General features: G+C 43.8%; 1 protein-coding gene across 1 annotated transcript in view; it reads right to left on the bottom strand.

Moving 5' to 3' along the window:
• pex14 (peroxisomal biogenesis factor 14) overlaps nt 1–25,217 on the bottom strand; it is a 272,290-nt gene that overhangs the window by 202,444 nt on the left and 44,629 nt on the right. The window contains exon 2 of the mRNA XM_085967441.1: nt 22,354–22,401. Coding sequence (XP_085823567.1) covers nt 22,354–22,401 — 48 coding nt within the window. The remainder of the gene's footprint in view (nt 1–22,353; nt 22,402–25,217) is intronic.

Raw genomic sequence — 25,217 nt, 5'->3', positions numbered from 1 at the left:
TCGCTCCTCAAATGCTGCCCATGGACCTTTCTCAATGCTAGGGAAGGTCTGTACAAGGTAGAAATGTCAAAATTACATAAATGGGCTATGCCGGTTGGCTGAAAGCTCAGATTAAAATCAAGTGGCACTGGCAGCAGTTGGATGTTGTTTATTCTGCCTTTTCAGGTGTTTTTTACATTTTACAAATAACTAGTGGAGTGTCTTTAAGCTACCATCAGATATCTTTAACAGACTCTGCAGTACAGACAAGCAGCACTTTGCCTCCCGAGGCTAGTAATGAAGGTGGTGGCTCTCCCAGTCTCTGAAGGGATGTATACTACCTCACATACAAATGATAATGAAAGTGGATGTGTAGACGTACTACAGGAGATGACTGTAGAAAAGGAATTGGTTCCAAAAAAAAATAGAAATCAAAACGGATAAGTTACTGGGCCCTAATGGCGTGCATCCTCGGCTGGAGGAAGAAGGCAAGAGTGCTCTTACAAATATGTAATATTTATATAATCTTCAAATATGAAAATTGTGAGAGCAGCCAACGTAACACCCTTGTTCAAAAATGGAAAGGAAGATAACCCGGGTAACTATTGACTGGTTAGTCTAACGTCACTTGTGGGCAAACTCTTAATGTAAGAGAACATTAGTGAACATTTAGAAATGCATGGGTTAAATCAAGGACAGTCAGCACAGATTTGTCAAAGTCACGTTGTATTTGACAAATTTGAGAGAGTATTTTGAAGAAGTGACCAAGTGGATAAAGGGAATGCAGTAGTAGAGTATATGGATTTTCAGGAGGCATTCAATATGATGTCATAGAAGAGGCTTATTAGGAAATTTCAAGTATATGGTTAGCAGCATGGATAGAAACAAAAAAAAAAGGTAAATGGGTATTGCTGGGTTTGGAGAAGGGTTGGAAGTAGTGTACCCCAGGGATCAGTGCTGGGTCCACTTTTGTTATCGGTAGATAGGGATGATTTGGGCTTGGGCAGAGGGAGTACAATCTCAACATTTGCTGACAAGACATAAGTAGAAGGCTTGTCAAACAGTGAGGAGGACTGCAAAAGGCTTCAGCAAGACTGACAGGTTAACAGAATGGGCAGATAGGTAGCAGATGCAATTTGAATGTAGGCAAATGTGAGGTCATCCACTTTGGACCTAAAAAGGATAGAACAGGCTACTTTCTAAATGGTGAAAAGCTAGAAACAGTGGAGGTCCAAAGAGACTTGGGGGTCCAGGTACATAGATCATTAGCATGTCATGAACAGGTACAGAAAATAATCCAAAAGGCTAATGGAATGCTGGCCTTTATATCTCGAGGACTAGAGTACAAGGGGGTAGAAGTTATGCTGCAGCTGTACAAAACCCTGGTTAGACCACACCTGGAGCACTGTGAGCAGTTCTGGGCACCACACCTTAGGAAGGATATATTGGCCTTGGAGGGAGTGCAGCGTAGGTTTACCAGAATGATACCCGGACTTCAAGGGTTAAGTTACGAGGAGAGATTACACAAACTAGGGTTGTATTCCCTAGAATTTAGAAGGGGTTAAGGGGTGATCTGATCAAAGTTTTCAGGATATTAAGGGTAACAGATAGGGTAGAGAGAGAGAAACTATTTCCGCTGGTTGGGGAGTCTCGGACTAGGGGGCATAGTCTAAAAATTAGAGCCCAACCTTTCAGGAGTGAAATTAGGAAACACTTCTACACACAAAGGGTGGTAGATGTTTGGAACTCTCTTCCCCAAACGGCAATTGATGCTAGATCAATTGTTAATTTTAAATCTGAGATCGATAGATTTTTGTTAACCAAAGGTGTTTAGGGATAATGGGACCAAGGCGGGTAGATGGAGTTAGGTCACAGATCAGCCATGATCTCACTGAATGGTGGAACAGGCTCGAGGGACTGAATGGCCTCCTCCTGTCCCTATGTTGAAGTGGATAATGTGATGTAATACATTTTGGGAGGAAAAACCCGAGGAGTGCGAGTATAAACTCAATGGAAAGACACTGAAGGTTGTGGATGAACAGAAAGACCTAGGCCTTTAAATACATAATACTTTGAAAGTACAAATGCAGATAGATAAAGCAATTTTAAAAAATCACCAGAATTTTGAGTTTTATAAGTAGGGACTTGTGATTACAGGAGTGATGATGAAAGAAGAAATTTAATAGATGTTTTTAAACAGTATTCCTTCTGTTTGAGGGGCCCAAACTGAGACGGTCATCAATTTAAAATTACAGGAGACTGGTTTATCCGGAGGTTGTATGTCCGGAAACCTCGATCTAACGGCAGAAATCAGGAGCCGTTTTGTTAGGTTTTTTTTCTTCTCATGGCTTTTTTTCTTCTCGTGGCTTTTTTTCCCAACAGTCAGGCTCTGGAAAGTCTCTCTGAAGCTGTTGTTAAGCTACAGAGACGCTTCCAAGGTACGGGCCGACTGTTTGAAGCTGTTGCTAAGCAACAGTGTTTGTTGTCAGATACGGAGATGAAAACCTCCATATGCTTCAACATTAACGCTGGTATGTCCGGCAGTTTTGATAGATCGGCAACAGCTCGGTCCCGTCGGTGCCGGATATAACAAAGTTTCCTGTACCACTTAGAAAGTGAAGAGAGAAGCTAAGAGAAAATTCTTGATGCAGAGGATTGTTGGAGCCTGGAATTCTTTGCCATGGTGAGTGGTTGAGGCAGAGATCGTTACATATTTTAAAGGGAAGGTGGATAAATACTTGACAGAGAAAACTCCAAGGTATGGGGCGAGCGCGGAGCAGCGGGATTAGTTTTGGCTTGTCTAGCAAAGAGCCACCAGACACACAATATGGCAAATGGCCTCCTTCTCTGTTGTAAACGTTCATGGTTCTATTATACCACCGCCTCCAGAAGCAGTGCTGTGATATAAATAGGGTCAGTGAGATAGTTCTTTGAGCTAGATGCCAAATTGAATTAGAAATTCCGCCAAATCCAACATCAAATCAGGGTACAGAAGCACCACTCTAAACTCGGTGGTTTTCTCTGCACCTTGTGATATTTTTAAATGTACTGTACAGCCATCACTCCATAGTCACAGACTGATTTTCTTTTAAAAATTATTTATGGCACATCCTTTAACTGGCAATAGATATTTCTCGTAGACTTCAAAATTGCTAAACAGTATAGATCGCCGTAACTGCAATCTTTATGCTGCTGTCGAAGATGGAACACTCACTACTTTTCATCTATCGTATAAATATATACCATTCAGCATCACACGAAAGGAAGGTGATAAAATAACTTTCACTAGTCCTGTAGCAGCTTTTTTGTAGCTGTACTAATGTGTATTACAGGATCAATTAACACCTTGTCAGCAAAGTGAAGATCTCTTGCCACCTTGTCAGCCAAGTAGGAAGTAGTATGTTGCGTAAATTGTTTGGACTGTGTTTTCAACATTTTCCACTTAAATTCAACTTTCCGTTCTCCGTTTTCAAAGTTCGGCATCAATTCTTTAAAAATAGTGGCTAAGTGCGGTTACAATAGTAAAACTGCATAGGACCACTTGAAGGATTTCTCAGGGGCAGATTTAGGTGAACTCCCAGGATATGGCAACGGTTTTAAATGGCTACTTTGCATCAGTCTTCATTCCAGTAGACGATACTCAGTTGCCATTAATGCAATGTACATAACTCTAAAGTTGTAAGTGTAATGTATATACCTTTATTAAGGGGGGGAACTATGTTTTACAGCTCATGTATACTGCAGTACCGGCAGTGACCACACCTGTATATAGCACTGAGTAGTAATCTGGACAAATCAGTTGCAGTGTGAGCCACGTTGAGTAAACACCTGTTGTACCGTTTTCCGCAGTCTGTGTCTTATTATACACGGACGCAACATTGGAGACGAGGCAGGGTCGAACCTATCTGCAACACCTCCCGGGGATTCGTTCCTGGAGATCAGTGGATTGGAGGTCAAGGCCAGAGACTCAGGCGTCGACCACGGGCAACCGCCCAGTCATCCAGCAGAGACTCGAGAATTGCGGGGGAGGCTGTCGAGAGCCAGGCTTGGCTTTCCAGTCGAGGTGGCCCAGCGAAACGGGCTGGCAACAGGTAGTGCGCAGACCCTTCCCGGACAGTGGCGGGTTAGAGCCCGACCGAGCGGCACAGCAAAGGGCCGAGCAGCGTCAACGAGAGAGAGAGAGAGAGAGAGAGGGCAGAGCGCACAGTGTGCAGCCGGTGTTCAGGGGCCGAGCAGCGTCGGAGAGAGGGAGAAACCCACGAGGCGACGCCATTGCCACGAGGACCGCCGAGAGCGGCGTTGGCAGCAGCGCAGGAGAAGCGCACGAAACCTACAGGGCGCCGCCATTGCCACGAGAACTGCCGGGAGCGGCGTTGGCAGCAGCGGGGGAGGAAGGAAAGAGCAGGAGACGCCATTGGGAGACGCCATTTTAAACCACACCCAAAATGCCGAAGAGTGGCAGTATCACCGCATTTGACAATGAAGTCGAAGATTGGACTACATATGTCGAACGAAGAGAGGTGTACTGCAAGGCAAATGAGGTGTCAGATGACAAGAAAGCGTCGGTATTGTTAAATTTAATGGGTGCAAAGACGTATGGTTTATTACGAAATCTAGTAACCCCGACGAAGCCAATGGAAAAGAGTTTTGAAGACATAGTAACGATACTACAGGAACATTTAAACCCCACACTGCTGCTGATAGCAGAAAGATTCAAGTTTCACAAACGGAACCAGCATAAGGATGAAAGCAATGCTGATTATTTAACAGAACTGCGCAAACTATCGAAACACTGCCAGTTTGGAACGGGACTGGCAGATACCTTAAGGGACAAATTTGTGTGTGGGCTTCAAAGTGAGAGAACCCAGAAACGGCTTTTATCTGAAAAGGACCTTACGCTGGAAAAGGCTTTCAGCATTGCGGTATCATATGAAGCAGCAGCACGGGGCGCTGCAGAGATACAACAGAGACCGCAAGAATATGGCACAAACGAAATGTCATATGGAACAGAGAAGTGCTATCGCTGCGGCAGAATAACACACGACCAGAATGATTGCTGGTTCAAAGACAAAGTGTGCAGACAGTGTGGAAAAGTAGGACACATAGCACAAGTCTGCAGGTCAGGAAAGAAAACCAGCAATAAGAAACCTACTAAAGGAAAGTACAAGAAGGTACATAAGATGACAGAGAATAGTTCAGACGAACAAAAGAGTGATAACGACTCCGAAAGCAGGGAACGGAGTTGTCTGAAACTACATAATGTGATCACAACAGAGGATCACCGAACCATTTGGGTCACTCTCAAGTTAGCAGGAGTCCAGGTAAAGATGGAATTGGGCACAGGATCAGCCCTAACAGTCATAAACCGACGGGACTACAAGCGCCTATTCTCACACATACCTTTGAGACACAAAAATTATTTTGAAGACGTACACGGGGCAAAAAGTCTACCCCAAAGGAAAAATAAGGGTGACCGTTATATATAACGGTAAGGAAACACCAAAACTAGACCTGTATGTATTGCAAGATGGAGGACCACCATTACTGGGACGTGAATGGATCCGGAAAATACAACTGGATTGGCATTCCATACAGGCACTGACTGTGGCTGACAAAAAGGATGACGACGTCACACCTGGGTGACTGTCAAAGATCCTAACTGACGCGAAAGAAGTGTAACAGCAAGGACTCGGAACACTAAAAGGCATGACAGCGACGATTAAAATGGAAGAAAACGCAAGCCCAAAATTTTTTAAGGCCAGACCGGTACCTTATGCGATCCGCCCAGCCGTCGAAGCAGAGCTGGAGAGTCTGGAACGTTCAGGTGTACTGTCCAAGGTAGACTGGAGCGAGTGGGCGACACCCATCGTCCCGGTGATGAAAAAGTCATTGAGCAGCACGCCTGGGGAACCAAGGAAGGTTCGCATCTGTGGGGACTTTAAGGTAACAGTGAACCCAGTCCTTCACACCGTACAATATCCACTTCCGCGGATTGAAGATATTTTCGCCTCGCTATCTGGAGGGAAACGCTTCACTAAGATTGATCTGGCCCAGGCGTATCTGCAAATGGAGGTAGAAGAAGCATCAAAAAAATACCTCACAATCAACACCCATAAAGGTCTCTACCAATACAACCGGCTGGTATTCAGGGTAGCATCAGCTCCGGCTATTTGGCAGAGGGCAATGGAACAAGTCCTGCAAGGGATCCCAGGGACCCAGTGTTATTTGGACGACATCCTGGTCACGGGCGAAAATGACAGTGATCACCTTGCCAACCTGGAGCAGGTGCTCACTAGATTGCAGGAATATGGGCTCCGAGCTAACCGCCCCAAATGCGAGTTTTTTAGAAAACAGATCTCGTATTGTGGCCACGTTATCGATAAAGAGGGGTTACATAAGTCCCCAGAGAAGATTGAGGCAGTAGTCAAGGCTCCAGCACCGGAAAATGTGTCACAACTGAGGTCGTTCCTCGGGCTGGTAAACTACTACTATAAGTTCTTGCCAAATTTGTCTACAATACTACACCCACTGAACACCCTACTGCAAACTGGGGTGCCATGGAAGTGGAGTGACGAATGTAGACGAGCTTTCCAGAAGAGCAAAACACTAATCACATCAAAAGAGGTATTGGCCCATTACAACCCGGCATTACCGATTCGGTTGGCATGTGATACGTCACCCTACGGCATTGGAGCGGTGCTGTCGCACAAATTCTCGGACGGCTGAGAGAGGCCAATAGCCTTTGTGTCACGATCACTAACCTCAGCCGAGCGTAACTACGCCCAGATTGACAGGGAGGCCCTCAGCCTAGTGTGGGGAGTGAAAAAGTTCAATCACTATCTGCACGGGCAGAAATTCACCTTGCTGACTGATCACCAGCCTCGTCTCCATTTTTAATCCGAAGGGCGGCGTTCCGGTGATGACTGCGCAACGACTACAAAGATGGTCACTTTTTCTAGGGGCGCACCACTATGAGATTGAATATAAGGGCACGAAACAGCATGGAAATGCTGATGGGCTATCACGCCTGCCACTGCCTACTGCGGAGGAAGCACCAGCAGTGGGTCCTGTCGAAATATTCCATTCGACTATAGTTGAATACCTACCGGTAACTAACGCTTGTATCGAAAAGGAAACCCGAAGTGACCCGACACTGTCTCGGGTATATGATTTGACGGTGAAGGGATGGCCAGCACATGGCGACTCACTGTTGCCAGCATTCTCGACAAGGAGAGAACAGCTGTCAGTGTGCCAGGGGACCTTGATGTGTGGATCCCGAGTGGTAATTCCACCCAAGTTAAGGGATAGAGTGCTCAATGAGCTTCATGAGGGTCATCTGGGAAGGGTAAAAATGAAAAGCCTAGCCAGGGCTTATGTGTGGTGGCCGGGAATCGATAAACAAATCGAGGACCTGACCAAGAGTTGCTCAGGATGCCAAAAAGTCCAAAATGCACCACCACAGGCCCCTCTACACCCATGGGAGTGGCGCTCATCTCCATGGCAACGGGTGCATATTGATTTTGCTGGTCCATTCATGGACTCAATGTTCTTAATAGCCGTGGATGCGCACTCGAAATGGCTTGAGGTCATCAAAATGTCCTCCACCACCACGGAGAAAACTATTGCAGTCCTACGGACCATTTTTGCCAGGAATGGCTTGCCAGAACAGATTTGCTCCGACAACGGACCACAGTTTGTGTCCGAAGAGTTCCGGAGGTTCTTGAAAAAGAATGCGGTAAGGCACTACACATCCGCCCCGTATCATCCAGCCACAAATGGATTGGCTGAGAGGTTCGTACAAACCTTTAAGAAGGCAATAAAGGCTATGTACAATGACAACATTCCGCTGCAGCACAAGGTGGACAATTTCCTGTTCGCCTACCAGAATGCGACACATGCAGTCACCAACCAGGCCCCAGCCATGATGTTCTTTAACCGAAGGTTAAGATCTCGCCTGGATTTGCTCAGACCAAACGTACGAAGAGATGTTGAGAGTAAGCAATTCCAGCACATCCATGAGAAGCCAACAAGGAGCTTCAATGTAGGGCAACCAGTCTTGGCCCGCGACTACCGAACAGAAAAATGGCAGCCAGGAACAATATGCACACGGTAGGGCCCACTAATGTACACAGTGGACGTTGGGTAGAGCATCGTGAGACGCCATGCTGACCAGATCCTAGAGTCACAGGAACAAGTCAACCCCATGCCTCGCCCATACGTACCTGGTGATGAACCCGACGTACAGGTCGCATCTACCCCAGAAACAGTAGCATCGGAAGCTGATGAACCAACCGACGACAGGGGGCCAGAATCGCCTCCGCACCAAGAGCAAGACACTCGGGAAAGGCGCTATCCAGAAAGGATCAGGAAGCCTCCCCAAAGACTGAATATATAAAGACTATTTTCAGCTAATGTTGCATGTTAAAAGTGTTAATTATAATTAGTTTGATATTTAATTGTTAAATGAGTGTTATGGTACTGTTAATCTAAAAGGGGAGGAATTGTAATGTATATACCTTTAAGGGGGGGAACTATGTTTTACAGATCATGTATACTGCAGTACCGGCAGTGACCACACCTGTATATAGCACTGAGTAGTAATCTGTACAGATCAGTTGCAGTGTGAGCCACGTTGAGTAAACACCTGTTGTACCGTTCTCCGCAGTCTGTGTCTTATTATACACGGACGCAACAGTAAGTGTCAAAGTGAATGCAGATATAAACCTGAAAAGAATAAGGGATCGCAAAACAAATCGGGCTGCTGGTACTGGTGGCATTGACCCAAAGGTGCTCAAAGAAATGGGAGCTGTGCTCAGTGATCCCCTCGCTTATATATTTAATAGCTCACTAGGATCAGAGATTGTTCCCACAGACTGGAGGGAGGCTCGTGCTGTGCCAGTATTCAACAAGGACAACAAGTCAGAATCAGGAAATAATAGGCCCATAAGCTTGAATTCGGTTACAGGCAAGTTGCTATGATTGTATAGGACCACTTGGACAGAGAAATGGTCACCAGAGGCTCGGAACACAGCTTCTGAAAAGGTTACATCTTGCCAACCTGGTTGGTAATTTATTGAATTTTTTTGAGGAAGTTACTAGGTTGGTGGATGAAGGTAGACCAGTTGGCATCGTATACTTGGGTTTTGAAGAAGCTTTAGAGAAGGTGCCACACAATATTTTATAAGATAGAGTCCTGAGGGATTGGAAGCTGATTTTGGATTGGATAATGAATTAGTTGCATTCTCAAAGGCAGAAGGTTGTTATTAATGGCAGTGATTACGCGTGGAGATCGGTTACCAGTGGTGTCCTGCGGTGATTGATGTTAGGGCCATTGGTCTTCACAAGCTTTGTGAAAAATCTGCATGAAGGTGTTGGGGGAACAGTCCGCGAGTTCACAGATGATATAAAGATTTATGCGAGTGTTAGAACCTTGGATGAGAAGAAAAATGACTACAATCAGATCTAAATGTGGTGGGGGGATGGGCCCCAAGTTTGGCAGATGCCATTTAATGCAGATAAATGCATTATTGTGCACGTAGATTGGGCTAATGCCAACCATTTACATACCATACTGGTTTCAGAACTAAGCTCTGTTGAGTGGGAAAGTGACCCAAGTGTTATATTACATGAATCTCTAAATGTTCACCACCAGTGCTGCAAGGCTATAGATAAACGAATAGAGTATTGGGCTGCATTGCTAGGATCCAATACAAGATAAAAAGTGGAGAGGGAAACAGATGTTGCCTGGCCTGCTGAGTGTTTCCAGCATTTTCTGTTGTTATTTCAGATTTCCAGCATCTGAGGGTACAGAGGAGATTTACGAGGATGTTTCCAGGACCTGGAGAATTTTAGCTAGGAGGAAAGATTGGATAGGCTGGGGTCATTTTCTTTAGAACAGAGGAGGCTGAGGGGAGACTTGATTGAAGTGTATAAAATTATGAGGGGCCTAGTGGATAGGAAGGACCTATTTCCTTAGCAGAGAGGTCAATAACCAGGGGGCAATGATTTAAAGTAATTGGTAGAAGGATTAGAGGGGAGTTGAGGAGAACTTTTTTCACCCAGAGGGTGGTGGGGGTCTGGAACTCACTGCCTGAAAGGGTGGTCGAGGCAGAAACCCTCATCACATTTAAAAAGTACTTGGATATGCACTTGAAGTGCCGTAACCTACAGGGCTACGGACCAAGAGCTGGAAAGTGGGATTAGGCTGGATCGCTCTTTGTCGACCAGTGTAGACACGAATGGCCTCCTTCTGTGCTATAAATTTCTATGATTCTAATTAAAATAAAATCTCAACTGGTCCCTTGTTCCCTCCCTGCCCCCCACCCTTTAGTGCATCACTTCCTGTTATACATTCCTAACATATCACATAGCCACATTTCTACACTTTGAGTAACCCACACATTCATACTACCGACTTCCCCAAAGAATCTGTCTCTTCCATTAGTTCGTTAAAATTTCTCTCCTTGCTACTATTTTCTCCTTATTCTATATTTTCTCCCTTTTCTTTGTTACTTGTGCCACGCTCAACTATTTGTCTCTTATCTTTCAGGTATCCTCCTTTGGAATGTTCTTCCCATTTTACTCCATTTTCAGTTGCGTACAAAGAAGAAATGGAGGGGAATGAAAGCCAAGAGTTAGGCATATCCCCAAAAAAATGAACAAAAGTCAATTTTTAAAAAAGGACCAGAAAGATCATCCTAATGCAAAAAGGAATGCATATCCAGATATGTATTGTAACAACAAAATGAGATGCAAAAAATAAGCAAAACAACTTCCATTTAAGTAGCACATTTAACAAATAACGGGTCCTAAAGCACGTTACATGGTAGTAATAGGAACAGAACACAGAGCCAGGAGAGATAGTGTTTAGAAAGTGCCTGTGAAGGCTTGGATTTAAAAAATGGGTTGTCACCAGGTTTTTAAAGGAGGAGAGAGGCAGAGGGGTCTCTGGGGGAGGGCCTCAGCGGCTGAATAGCACTGCTACCACCGATAGGGTTGCAGAGATAGAGTGGAGTGAAGCTGAGAAGCAACTGTAACACAAGTATGAGGAATTCAAATTTAATGCATAGGGAGACTGGTAGAAGACTGAGAGATAGTGTAGGTCCACAAGGGCGATGGATGACCGGGGCTTCGTGCAGGACAGGATATGGGCGGCTGCATTTTGGACAAATTGGAGTTTATGGACCGTGAGGAAGGAAGGCCACACCCGGTTTTAATCGCTCCATCGTCAGTGGCCATGCCTTCAGCTGCCTAGGCCCTAAGCTCTTGAATTCCCTCCCTAAACCTCTCCGCCTCTCTGTCCTCCTTTAGTACGCTCCTTAAAACCAACCTCACCTGCCCTAATATCTCCTTATGTGACTCGGTGTCAAATTTTTGTCTTATAATACTCCTGTGAAGCACCTTGGGACATTTTACTATGTTAAAGGCTCTATATAAATACAAGTTGTTGTTGTTGTTGCACCAGAGTAAAGCTCTACGGATATTGTCTGCTTGGGTCAGTGGGAAGCAGTCTCATTTTAGAATCAGAAGGGCATGGGTTCAAGCCCACTTCAGGAATTGAGTAGGTAAACCAGACAAACACTCCACTGCAGTACTGAGGGAGTGCTGCTTAGTCAGCTGCTGATCCTTCCCATCGGAATTAACCTCAGACCCCATCTGTTTGTTCCCACAGTTCTGGTGGACATTGGCACTATTCAAGGAAGAGTAACGAGTTCTCTCAGTGTCCTAACCAACAAATCGCCACTCACTAATAACAACAGAAACAGATCAACTTTTTTTGTGAAATTTTCTACATGAAAAATGGCTGCCACATTTGATTATAATAATCAGTCACTGTACTTGAAGAAAAATTAAGTCAAGTGCTTTGAGATACTTATGAAAAAGATGATAAGCAATAAGCATGCGACATACATTGAATGACAGGTTAGTAAGGGTGATGAGAATGGGGTTCAGAAAATATGAGAGGAAGCGCCTTCACTGTAATAACTCAGGCCAAAGTCACTGTAGCTCAGAGAGCAAGAAAACATGAAGCCACTTCCCAAGTCTGCTTCAATGAACTGGTTTGGTCAGCCACGCTCACAATTGTTTATTAAATGTATTCTTATTGATCTTCAAATAACTTGCATTTTTACGTTAGGGCTAGAAAAATGGACAAAAGGACATGGGCGACCCAGCACATTATGGTGCAGCGCACTGGACCACGGCACTGGTAGGTTTCACATTCAAGGCCACAATTCCCCACAACGTGAGTTCCAAATTTCAGCCATGCCATTAAGGAAAGGTGCCAAATCAAGGCGTGCCACTTCTCCCACAAGGCGAGGGAGAAAGAAGAATCCACAATTGACAAGCGTGTCACCCAGGACAAATTATCGCACACTTCCTGGTGACTTATTGTAAAGCGGGTAGTTTGTTACCTGTTTGTCTCCATAACAGAACAGGTCCTGGCATGAGTTAAAAGGAGAAAAAAGTTAAATTTTTAAAACATAAATTCAAAGTGTGTGGAAATCAGAGCAGCATCAAAGGTATTTCAAACAGCTAAACTTTGAAGGTGCACTAATTTGATTAGACCATTTAAAAAAAAATTGTACAAAGTAGTGCAACACTGCCATTGTTGAGCTTCATGAAAATGTTTTTGGCTTAAAAACCAGGAAAACCAGCAAAGTTACAAATGATCTGGTTAAGTTTAAAAAATAATTTTAAAATTGCATAATTAATTTTTTTTTTTTTTTAAAAGAGCTGGCATAATAAAACGATAGTAAAAGAGGGTTGGGTTAAACACTTGGAATTACTGCTGCATTGCGTTTTATGAAGATAGTTCTTTGATCTGTCTGCACTCTTGATGTTAAACATGGCTTTGAAATTCCCAGTTAAAACCAATTTTGTGTTTTGGGAGATTGTAGAAGCTAGCCCCTTTACAGTGATAGGTACTGCAGATTTCTGATATCGTACTTTGAACAAAATATTCATGTACTTTCAGATTTTGTATATAGCAACTTTTAAATGTATTCTAATGATTGGATTTTTTTTTAAAAACAGGCCAAGGGACTGGACCTGCAAACACAGCCATTGCAGAACTGAAACAAAGCAGTGGGAAGGTTAAACCCACTGAAAAATAGATTTATGCAGCATTTCAGCCCCTTTTCACGTATTCTTTGCCGACAACTTGCTCAACGTGTAAAATAACAGAGCTAGGATTGCAAGCCCTCCCCCTCCCAGTGTACCTACTTTAAACTTGATCCCCAGGCAATCAGGGTGACGAGCTAAACATTAGAAAATACTAACATTTTGCTGAGCAATATTCCAGTTACTAGGAAAGTTCATAACCTGATACCTCAGCACCCCACCACCATCATCTGGGTCATCAAGCGTAACATGATGGTTCTATTCTACCAGCAAAATGTTTTACAGCCAAAGGCCAACAAGTTTAACTAAATAAAATTGATATACCGCCTTCCAGACTGAACCTGTCATTTCCTTCCAGGTAACATCAACACGCAACTCCCACACCCAAGATCCGTTTGTTTCTAATTTTAAACTTAGTAATTCAAAACCTGCAATATTGTTAACAACAGAATTTACAGCACAGGAGGAAGCCATTCAGCCCATCGTGTTCATGCCAGTGCGAGCTCTTCAACTTGAGCGGTCTAGTCTAGTCATTTTCCCGTTCCCTGTATCCTTTTACATCTGTCATTTTCAAATGCTTAGCCAATTCACAGAATCACAGAAACCCCACAGTGCAGATAGAGGCCATTTCGGCCCATCGAGCCTGCACCGACACATATCCCACCCGATCCCCGTAACCCCTACACCAACACATATCCCATCCTATCCCTGTAACCCCACGTATTTAATCCCCCTAACACTAAGGGTCAATTTATCATAGCCAATCAACCTAACCCGCACATCTTTGGACTGTGGGAGGAAACCGGAGCACCCGGAGGAAACCCACGCAAACATGGGGAGAATGTGCAAACTCCACACAGACAGTCGCCCGAGGCAATTCCCTTTTAAATAATGTTACAGTCTCTGCCTCGAGTCACTTGTGATAAAGCATTTAATGTTCTAATAAAAACAGAAAATGCTGGAAATACTCAGCAGGTCAGGCAGCATCTATGGAGAGAGAAACAGAGTTAACGTTTCAGGTCGATGACCTTTCGTCAGAACTATGTTCTAATAACCCTGATTGCGAAAGATTTCTAACTTTAATTCTTCAAGTGGTAACCATGAGCCCTTATTGCATACCTTCTGAAAATCCATAAATACATCAATCACATTCCCTTTATCTTTACACTTGAAATTGTCAAAAAATATTAAATTAAATTAGCCAAGCATGGCCTGCTCTTTACAAATTCATGCTGACTGTTTGATTAGTCCAAGCCTTTCTGTGTTCACTAATTTCATCCTAGAAGTTTACCTACAACTGCGATAGGTATACTTTGTTCATATCCTCAAGCACTCCTAAACTCGCACTTTTACCTTCCTCTGTAAAAACTAATACCATGTTTATTAAGCATCTCTGCCATTCCCTCACTCTCAAGATGGCCCTCTTCACCTCTGAATGGTCTCAACCCTTCATAGACTATCCTTTTACTTTTTACATCCTTATGAAAGCCCTTGATATTTCTCTTTATGTTGATCATCAGTCTTCTCTCACATTCCATCTTAAGACTTCCTAATCTCTTTTGCTTTCTAAACCTTTTATAATTCTCGTCATTTCCTTCTGTGTTATCATCCCTGTCTTTATTATATACCTCTATTAAGCCTCTCATTATCCATGGAAGCCCTGCTCTTTTAACATAACCCTTTACTCTTAGTTGGAATGTATTTAACTTTATCCATCTCTCTAAATATCTCCACTGCTGGTTGGTTGTTTGATCTGCCCCCTTTTTCCCAACTAATTATTCTGTGCTAGGTCCCCTTTCACCCCACTGAAATGAGCTAATTTCCAAGCTAATTACTTGGATGACTCTTTCTCTTTGTTTTCAACGTGAACCTAATTAGGTTAAGGTCACTATTTCCCAAGCGTTCTCCTACCTTCAGGTCACTTACTTGTTCTGCCTTGCTACCAGGAACTGCATCCTTTCTTGGCGAGAATGCACAAGTTACTGTTTCAGGTATGGTCCCTTTGTCACAGCTATACAGAGGAACCATCATTTAAAAAGCAACAGAACAAGGGAAAGTCAAAAAACAAAGAAATGTCTCGTGCTTATATCACTTCTGCCATTTAACCATTGCCTGGTTTTCATTTAAGCACTTTACAGATAGTCATAGTCACAGAGTCACAACGGCACAGAAGGAGGCCATTCGGCCCATCGAGTCCGTGCCGGCTCTCTGTGGAGCAATCCAGTCAGTCCCATTCCCCCGCTCTATCCCCGTAGCCCTGCAAGTTTATTTCCCTCAAGTGCCCATCCAGTCTCCCCTTGAAAACATTGAGTGTCTCCGCTTCCACCACTTCCGTTTCTCTTCCTGTGTCTGTGTTTTGTTTTTTTTTCTTTTGCCCCACGTTCAGTTCCTTTTTAAAAGCTGTTTATTTGCAATATCTTCCAGTCTGAGAAAGGGTCCATCCATACCTGAAACATTAACTTCTCTGTTCTGTCCACAGATGCCAACAGACATAGGAACAGGAGGAGGACATTCAGCCCCTCGAGCCTGCTCCGCCATTCAACAAGATCATGGCTGATCTGCGACCTAACTCCAGATACCCGCCTTGGCCCCATATCCCTTAATACCTTTGGCTAACAGAAAGCTAGCAATCTCCGATTTAAAATTAACAATTGAGCTAGCATCAATTGCTGTTTGCGGAAGAGAGTTCCAAACTTTACCACCCTTTGTGTGTAGAAGTGTTTCCTAATTTCACTCCTGAAAGGTCTGGCTCTCATTTTTAGACCACGCCCCCAGTCTTAGAACACCCCAACCAGCAGAAATAGTTTCTCTCTATCTACCCTACCTGTTGAGTGTTTCCAGCATTTTCTGTTTTTGTTTCGGATTTCCTGCAAAAGCAGTATTTTAAGTTTTAAAAAACTGCATCGTTCCTTGTTGCACTGGCAATATACTGATTAAGGATCAGTCTTAAATGCGCTCTAAAGATCCCTCCACATTTTAACAAACCTTTGTCTTATCCCAGTCTACTGAAGTTCTTAACTCTATTCCTCTATCAGAGCACCATCAATAAAATCTTTCCTTTCTGTGGCTGTACCCATATCTTTAATTAATGTGATCAGCCTCCTCCCTTTTCTTTCGCCATCTTCTGACAATTTAATAGCCGGGAATATTTAGTTCTCAGTCTTACTCTGGCTTAAACCAAATTTCCGTCAAATCAACATCATCAATGCTCCTCCATTCAAATTAGTGCTTTTAGTTGCTAACTTCATTTCTAAAGTTTTGCACACGCAAATAAACTCTGATAATTCATACACCTCAGTACACTATTCCCTTGGTTTTTTCTTAAACTCTTTCCTAACTTTCCCACGGTATATCTTTCCATGCCCTCCTCCCCACATTACTAGTTTAAATCAGCCCCTACTGCTCTATTTACCCTCTCTGCTAGGACATCAATACTGCTTCAGCTTAGCCGAAACCTATTCCGTCCATCGGGCTTCTGCTCATGTTTATACAGCACTCCTCTCATGCAGGAAGATGCCTCAGAGCACTTTATAATGAGGAGAATAATATCGTGGACACCAAGCATGGGGAAAAGAGAGAACATATCCCAATGCCTTCCTTCCCTACTACATCATCCATTAAGCCACGTGTTGATGTGTTTAATCTGCTTCTCCCCAATTAGCCGAGCACATGGCACTGGGAGAAATTCTGAAATTACTACCCCAGAGACTTTGCTTTTTAATGTAACAAATAACTGCTCAAACTTCCTTTGCAAGACCTCCATCCTGTCCAGAATCTTCTCCATCCACTCTGCAATGTCCCTTCTCCTGGTACATAGGAGGCAAAAAATCTTTCAGCATTCCCGGTCAGTTACAGAAAAGGCTATCTATCCTTCTAACGATAGAATCCTCTATAACTAACACGTCCTCTCACAACACTGTTATTTCTCTTCTCCCTCCACCCCCGCTCCCCCCCGACATGTGTGCATTTGATCCACAGTACATGGTGTTACTTGCAATTTCCCTCCTCTGTCTCATCCTCCTCTGTACCATAGGTGTCCAACACTGCAGACCCCCAGGAACAGCCTCTACCCAAGTCTTTCTTTGAGCAAAGAGCTTTCAAATAGCTGAGCTCTGGTATGATTGCCTTTTCTCATTTTTGTGCACAATAACATAACAGTTTAGTTGTTAATCAGTGTGTCAGCCCAAGTAAACACACTCACCCAACTATCATGTGACAGCTGTTTTGCAATAATCTTTCAAAATCGCATGGGTCCCATCAGTAAATGAAACAGAATATAAGGAACTAATGTTCCATCTATAATCAGGAAGTGCTTCTGTATTACTGAAGGTGGCTCGCATTGCTGTGAAACCTGTCTTGTTTATATTGGCGGCTCGTTTCGCAAACACCCAGATCCACGTTAAAATGACTGCAGACATCCAAGCTTAATTATGAACAGCTGCCTGCGCCCTTTAAACAGCAACTATTTCCTCGGGGCCGCTGTCTTCCCCCACTGGTTGAGGAGGGTTTGTGTAGATCAGTGGCAGAAAAGTCACTTCATTGCCCTATCTGAGGCAGGCATGGGCACTTCAGCCACTCAAAGATCAACCAAAACACATAGCCATCTGCTCCAACTTGCCAACGTGGATTTATGCAGCCATCAAATAAACTGCTGTTGTCAGGAGTGTGGGCCAAAACCGCTTCTTTTGGTGGCGTGTGTCAACTCATTTATATTGCCAGTTCACCACTGATGGTAACCCTGCAAATGTAAATGCACTATAAGTGATTACATTTGAAATTCAAGCAGACCCATACTGTAACATGGCGCTATTAATGTTCAGTCATTTCAACATCAGAAGGGCATGACACAACAAAAACAATTCATAATACTTGAGCAAGCAGGATCTCCAACGGACACCTGTACAAACTGCCTGAAGTAAATTTGTATTGCATATTAATAGATTAATAAAAAATAACAATGTCGCAAATATAGCCATTTATTCAATTGCAAGATCAGCTTTCTTGTTGCTTCTCTCTCAGTAGCAGCCCTTTCACTTCCCCTGGTGATGCACACCAAACAGGAGGGTTGCCCGACAAATCTCTTGGCTTCTACCAACGTCTCACTGTCACAAACTATTAAAAGGCAGACAAAAGTAGTTACAGTTAATTTGTCCCGCCAAAAAAAAAATCCATCCGTTCCTGTAGAAAAACGTAATCTCTAATCCAAAGAATGAGAACTGGCCACATGAAAAATCACAATCATGAACTACATCCTGTCACTTCAGTACACCAGTGAGATCAATACTAGTCCTGAACAATATTCCCCTGAATTTTTTTTGGGTGCGCGGTCCCTTTAACGAGCTGCTCAGCCCAGTCCAAGTTTCGTACATGCGCGAAATTTCACATTTGAAAAGCCGGTCCCAGGCTGCACGAGACCGGCAGACAGCAGCTTAGAGGAAACGTCGGTCCCAAGCCCACGGTTTTATCTACTAGGTCCCTTTCACTAGTGCACTTTTATTTAATAAGCCATTTGAAGTTTTCTATTGTTGAGAGATGTGGGCGGTGTCAGTGAAGTCCTGCACTGAACAACTCTAAAGCTTAAAACAACCATTGGTGCTCCATCCTCTCTCAGGAAAATAACAAAAATTAGAAAGCTCACATGTAAGAAAGGATTTAGTTAAACTGTGGAATCCTATAGTAAAGATGGTGGCTACCCCTGCCATTCTGGAGTTCTCAGTTATAGGATTATAACAAACAGACTCTTTGTGCCTTGCTGATTTAAAGTCCCCCCCTGATGGGTTCCAGAAAATGTCACAGTATCTCAAGGGAAGCTAAATGGCTACAGAGAACAGCTACACCGTCTCAGAATTAACTTCTGAAAGGTCATTACATACATGGATGTGCAAGATTGAAAGACTGCAAAATAAGCATTAGGTACAATATAGGAGCAGTACTGCAGTAACAAAACAAGTATTGTTAATTGAAGTTAAAACACAAAAAGGAATAGGAAGAGAAAAAGGCCATTCAGCCTATTAAGTATGCTCACTTCCACAAAACCTCCAAATCTGCAAACGTGTTGTAAAGGGTGTGATTTGGCTGGGTGCTTGGGAGCATGGTTTTCCACAGAAGCAGCAAAGCAACCAATTTTGCTGGTCTTGTGTATAGTTGTTTAATGTTAAGACATCCCAATTAAGGCAAGAGAGGTGCACTTTCTGTAGAGAATGTACAATTCACCCAACTTATTTCATCTCCTGAAAGCAGAGAAAGGCCTGCCTACCTATCTTTCGCTGTTCCTAAAGATTACACAGGAAACATTGGTTTATCCGGAGGTTGTATGTCCGGAAACCTCGATCTACCGGCAGAAATCAGGAGCCGTTTTGTTAGGGTTTTTTTTCTTCTCGTGGCTTTTTTTTCCCCCAACAGTCAGGCTCTGGAAAGTCTCTCTGAAGCTGTTGCTAAGCTACAGAGATGCTTCCAAGGTACGGGCCGACTGTTTGAAGCTGTTGCTAAGCATCAGTGTTTGTTGTCAGATACGGAGATGAAAACCTCCGTATGCTTCAACATTAACGCTGGTTTGTCCGGCAGTTTTGATAGATCGGCAACAGCTCAGTCCCGTCGGTGCCGGATATAACAAAGTTTCCTGTATTACATTTCTGAAAGCGCCAAATACTCCCTCTTCTCCCGGAAGCTAACAAAGGAAAACTCCCCCGATCTCTAGAGCTTGCGATTTAACTCTGGCCTACTGCCCTCCATAGACAACATCCTCCTCCTTCCCCACTGCCCTGCCAATGTAATATGAGCCGGTATGGGCAGACCCAATCTGTGCGCCGCGAGCCCGAGCTGTTTATGTGACCACCAGCACTTTGTCAGAGACAGTGAAAGCCCTTCCTTCTAGGAGTACGTGGCAGGCTCCAATGGGAAAAGCATCAAGTTGTTTATACTGCAAACTGTTGATGGCAATTGTGTCATTGGAGACAATCCTGTAGTGCAAAAGCATAACAAATCTAGGTCTTAATCTACATACAATAGGATACAAATTATACTTCCATCACCTTCCACAAAGCAGTTGGAGAAAATTACTTTTGCATTATGCAGAACTATTTCCAGTATAATTGGTTCCGTTTGTCTTGCTTGGTCCAGTGTGGGAGAACGAGAGTGTGTGCAAGAGCGCGAGCGTGTGACAGCGAGCGAGCGTGTCCTTGCAAAGCTGTGATTGCAACATCCATTTTCTGGCTAGAGACTTTTCTTGATGTCTGGGAAGGAACATGCAAGTCAACAATGCTAAAAAACTGATTGATGGCCTGTACAGGCTAACTGCCAGTAGCAACCAATGGTGTCAAGCTCTACTGATGGCAGCTGCTTATACATGCCCCCAATGTCAATGTCAGCAACTGCTGGATAAAAACCTCAAAGTGCACAAAGGAAAACAACCCCTAGAAACACTCGACACCTCTGCAACCATTAAGGCAATGTTGTCCAATGCATTAGCCACCAGCCCATTGTGACTAATTGGGAATCCAGATGTGGCTAATTGCATCTTTGATTAGTTAATAAAAATTGAGTAACAGACACCATTGCTGGGTGAACGATCTCAATACACATATTCGCACGTCGTACGCAAGTGCACTTTAACCTTTTTTGTGTTCGTTGGTAAAATGGTAAGTCGAAGAGTGTGCGAGTGTTTTTTGATCATTGCATGTGCTTGTTGGCTATCTGCTAAAATGGTGTAACACAGAAAATGGCGGACTTCAACGCTATAGAAACAGCAGCCACATTGTGGGGAGAGGGGAGCTATCATCAGGGTCAGCGCGTTGAAATCCGAATTACCGCCCCAGGCCAGCAGAATAAAGCAAGTCCAGCCAATAACGAGCTGCTCTAACTGCGCACGTCACAGCAAAGAGGAAGCAGCATCCAATTACGTACCGGATGGAGAGCAGGAGCGGGTCTGGTGTATCTTGCTGTGCGAGTCAACATTCTCAGCCATCACTCTGATGAATCATAGAAATTTACAGCACAGGAGGCCATTCGGCCCATCGTGTCCGTGCCGGCCGACAAAGAGCTCTCCAGTCTAATCCCACTTTCCAGCTCTTGGTCCGTAGCCCTGTAGGTTACGGTGCTTCAAGTGCACATCCAAGTACTTTTTAAATGCGATGAGGGTTTCTGCCTCGACCGCCCTTTCAGGCAGTGAGTTCCAGACCCCCACCACCCTCTGGGTGAAAAAAGTTCTCCTCAACTCCCCTCTAATCCTTCTACCAATGACTTTAAATCTGTGCCCCCTGGTTATTGACCTCTCTCCTAAGGGAAATAGGTCCTTCCTGTCCATGAAGTCAAAGCACCGCTCCCAACTGCTGCACAAAAATCTAGAAGCTGCATTAAGATGTGCTGCGTCTGAGACGTTCATGCCAGAATTCAAAACCTTGGTGAAAAAGAAAGACTGCAAAGTTTCATACTGAATGGTAGTAGATGTTTGTTAAATAAATATGCAAGCAAAGTAGATTTACCTAGATTTTGTGTACAGCGTTTTCTACTAAAATGAGTGTATGTGGCTAAAATGGTGTAGCCGAAGCCATGTCTGTGGCTAGTCAGCAATTTTTAATGGACAACACTGCACTTCGACAGCACCTCCCAAACCTGCGACCTCTTCCACCTAGAAGGACAAGGGCAGCAGGCGCCAGTGAACACCACCACCTCCAAGTTCCCCTCCAAGTTACACACCATCCTGACTTGGAAATGTATTGCCGTTCCTTCATCGTCGCTGGGTCAAAATCCTGGAACTCCCTCCCTAACAGCACTGTGGGAGTACCTTCACCACACGGACTGCAGCGATTCAAGAAGGCGGCTCAGCACCACCTTCTCGAGGGCAATTAGGGATGGGCAATAAATGCTGGGCCTCGCCAGCGATGCCCACATCCCATGAAAAATACAAAAAAAAACTACGATCACCTCATTTGCGTTACGGCCCTGCTAGTTAAGTCGGGGGTGCTGCTGACAGCACAGGGTGAAGGGAGCCTAAGCATGTATCCCGCATAAAATATGTGACGGTGCTTTAATAATGTCAAGTGTTTTTTTTTAGGTAGACCAGCAGCGTTCTGCTACAGTCCCCTGCTGCTGCAGAATAGGATTTTCCCCAGACTGGCACAAGGTAAACAAAGGCTCGAGGTTCTATAGAATTCTCGAGAAAGTAATTTCTCATTTAAAACATGATGTTTATGAGTAGGCTATTGTCATGAAAAGTTTCCATAAACACAGTTTCGAGAATGTTTGATGACTTACCAGCTGTTCCCTTGGCGCAGCATCCTCCCTCCCCGGAGGAGAGTCTGACTGTGAACAGAACAAATATTAGGTTACAGCATCATCTGCTGGATGCTTTGTAAATTGAACTACAGACTAAATTACTCAGTACAGTAAGAAATGTAATACTGAGAGACCGGCAAAAGAAAAATGTTTGGTGAAAAATCAAAATCATTTGACAGACAGGAATCCATCTGCTGGTACAAAATCTCCACATTTTTCTCCCTCTTCCCCTCTACACCATTGCCAGATGTCTGCCAGTGTCATTCTCTCCAGGGACTTGAGCACAAAAATCTAGGCTGACACTCCAGTGCAGTGCTGAGGGAGTGCTGCACTGTCGGAGGTGCCGTCTTTCGGATGGGACGTTAAATTGAGGTCCCGTCTGCTCTCTCAGGTGGATGTAAAAGATCCCATGGCCACTATTTCGAAGAAGAGCAGGGGGAGTTATCCCCGGTGTCCTGGCCAATATTTAGCCCTCAGTCATGAAAAGCAAGTCAGTCTTTCTTTCCTATCACAGACTTTGCAAGATACACGAGACCGGCCTAGGCCGATTCATCTTTTCATTTCTCATCACTTTTCCTGTGGAAATTCTTCAGTACTTCCCTCAAGACAACCCAGCTACGACTGGGAATTCAGCATAGGGGAACTTGTTGCAAATTTGCACTTTGCTACTCTGTGACAGGCTATTAGGACACCAACATGCTATCCTATTGAGCTGCCCTTAACAATTTCAACTCCACAATAAGGCTCACTACATTTTCACCTACTATGGCTACTAATTATATTTATTGAAAGGAGAGTTTACTGGGGAATAAGCATTCTTGCACATGGCCCAGTGACATCACCAAGCATTTCAACACCAAAGTGAGAGTCAAATACAAGAGAGAACTTGTCCCTACATTACCCAGACACGGTAAGGATAAACATGTAGAGCTCTATCATTTTGATACCAAATGAACATTAATTCTACTTTAATGGTAATTCCAAGAGACTTCACATTCTACTTTAATGGTAATTCCAAGAGGCTTCACATTATTTATTTTAAACAGAATTTCATGTCTTAATAAGGAAATGAATAGGTGCTCGGAAAACTAGAGCATGCATTATTTTCCTTCTGCCTTTTTGTGTTTATCAAATCAAGGACTAAGGAAGGGAGGGGAAAAGCGCTGGAGAACACACTATGGTTACACTGTTTCCCATTCAGTATCACCAGCAAGCTCTCCGTGGACAAGTATGGACAGCATGGGTCAAATGCAACATGCAAGTCTCTCCACAATGCCCCACCGCTCTGCCTTAAAGAAAAATTGCATTCTTTTAAACTACCACACAAAACAGAATATACAAACAGCTCTTGTTGTTTGCTGGTGCCTGGCTGGAGTTTAAACGGAGCTATTCAATAATCAAAGTGTGACGTTCAAAGGCTGCTCGATCTTCATTCACATGGGTTAATCATCAGAACTGCTTGCATTAATTACAGCCTTAGAATTCCCTGGTTCTGCACTTTTTACTTGAAAACTGCTCGTCGGAGCTGCCTGTAAGCAACATGTTTTGTGTAAGTTTCCTCCATCCTCTCGCCTCTCTCTCCCTCTCCCCACGCCCCTCCCACCAGCCAGGCTGCAATTTTTGAAGTAAACCAAGATATGTTGATCCATTTGTCCGATGGATATGCTTTGTAAATATTTTTCAATATGAACTACAGTTCCGTTCCCATTTCTCATGGCTGCAGAGGTGTGGCGATTTCTGACCTGCAATTCTTGCTGGGGCCAGGAATGCACTGGATTCCAATTATATTGTTTACCAATATAATTTTTACATTGAGGTTACAGTATTTGAAATACCATCAACTTTAAAAAAATAATTAAGTAATGACTGACATGGCAATATTGTAATTTACGTTTGAAATTTAAAAGCCTTGAAATTTTCACAGAGACGCTCTTCCTGAAAAGGTGGTGGAAGCTGATTCCATAAATAATTTTAAAGGGAGTTGGACAGGTTCTCGAGGATGAGGAACTGACAGGGTTACGGACAAAAAGCGGGGATGTGGGACTGAGCACGACTGCTCTTTCAAAGAGCCGGCACAGGCACGATGGGCCGAACGGCCTCCTTCTGTGCTGTACGTTTCTATGATTCTATGAATTACAGTATGGAGGCTTACCAAATCTCGGTCTGCTGTTTTAATGAAGATGTTAACCTATCTATTTTAACCTGGCTAGTTCCTTTGATAAATTAGTGAGCACAGGAACTGGACATGAATTTATTAAGCCTTCATACTGTAATATATTGTAGTACAATTTCCAAGTGACATTTTACCAAGTGACAGTTAAAGCTCACTTCCAAAAGTATTCACTGAGCAATTCAGACAACGAATTCTTGCAGAACATTACTGTAACTGTTCACAAAATGTACTTAGTTTAGTTACTCCACCGTGGTTCAGTTGGTAGCACTCTCACCTCTGAATCAGAAGGTTGTGGGTTCAAGTCCCACTCTTGAGACTTGAGCACAAAATCTAGTCCTGAGGCCAATATTTATCCCTCAATCAACATCACTAAACAGATGATCTGGTTATCTATCACATTGCTGTTTGTGGGAGCTTGTCGAGTGCAAATTGGCTGCCGTGTTTCCTACATTACAACAGTGACTACACTTCAAAAAAGTGTAGAGAAGAATGAGCGGTGATCTCATTGAAACATACAAGATTCTGAAGGGGATTGACAGTGTGGACGCTGAGAGGTTGTTTCCCCTGGCTGGAGAGTCTAGAACTAGGGGGCACAGTCTCAGGATAAGGGGTCGACCATTTAGGACTGAGATGAGGAGGAATTTCTTCACTCAGAGGGTTGTGAATCTTT

Source organism: Somniosus microcephalus, chromosome 25, assembly GCF_052327205.1.
Source record: "Somniosus microcephalus isolate GS21.2 chromosome 25, FLI_Smic_1.0, whole genome shotgun sequence".
Lineage (NCBI taxonomy): Eukaryota > Metazoa > Chordata > Chondrichthyes > Squaliformes > Somniosidae > Somniosus > Somniosus microcephalus.
The sequence above is the reverse complement of the archived record's forward strand: the minus strand, read 5'-3'. Positions and strand labels throughout refer to the sequence as shown.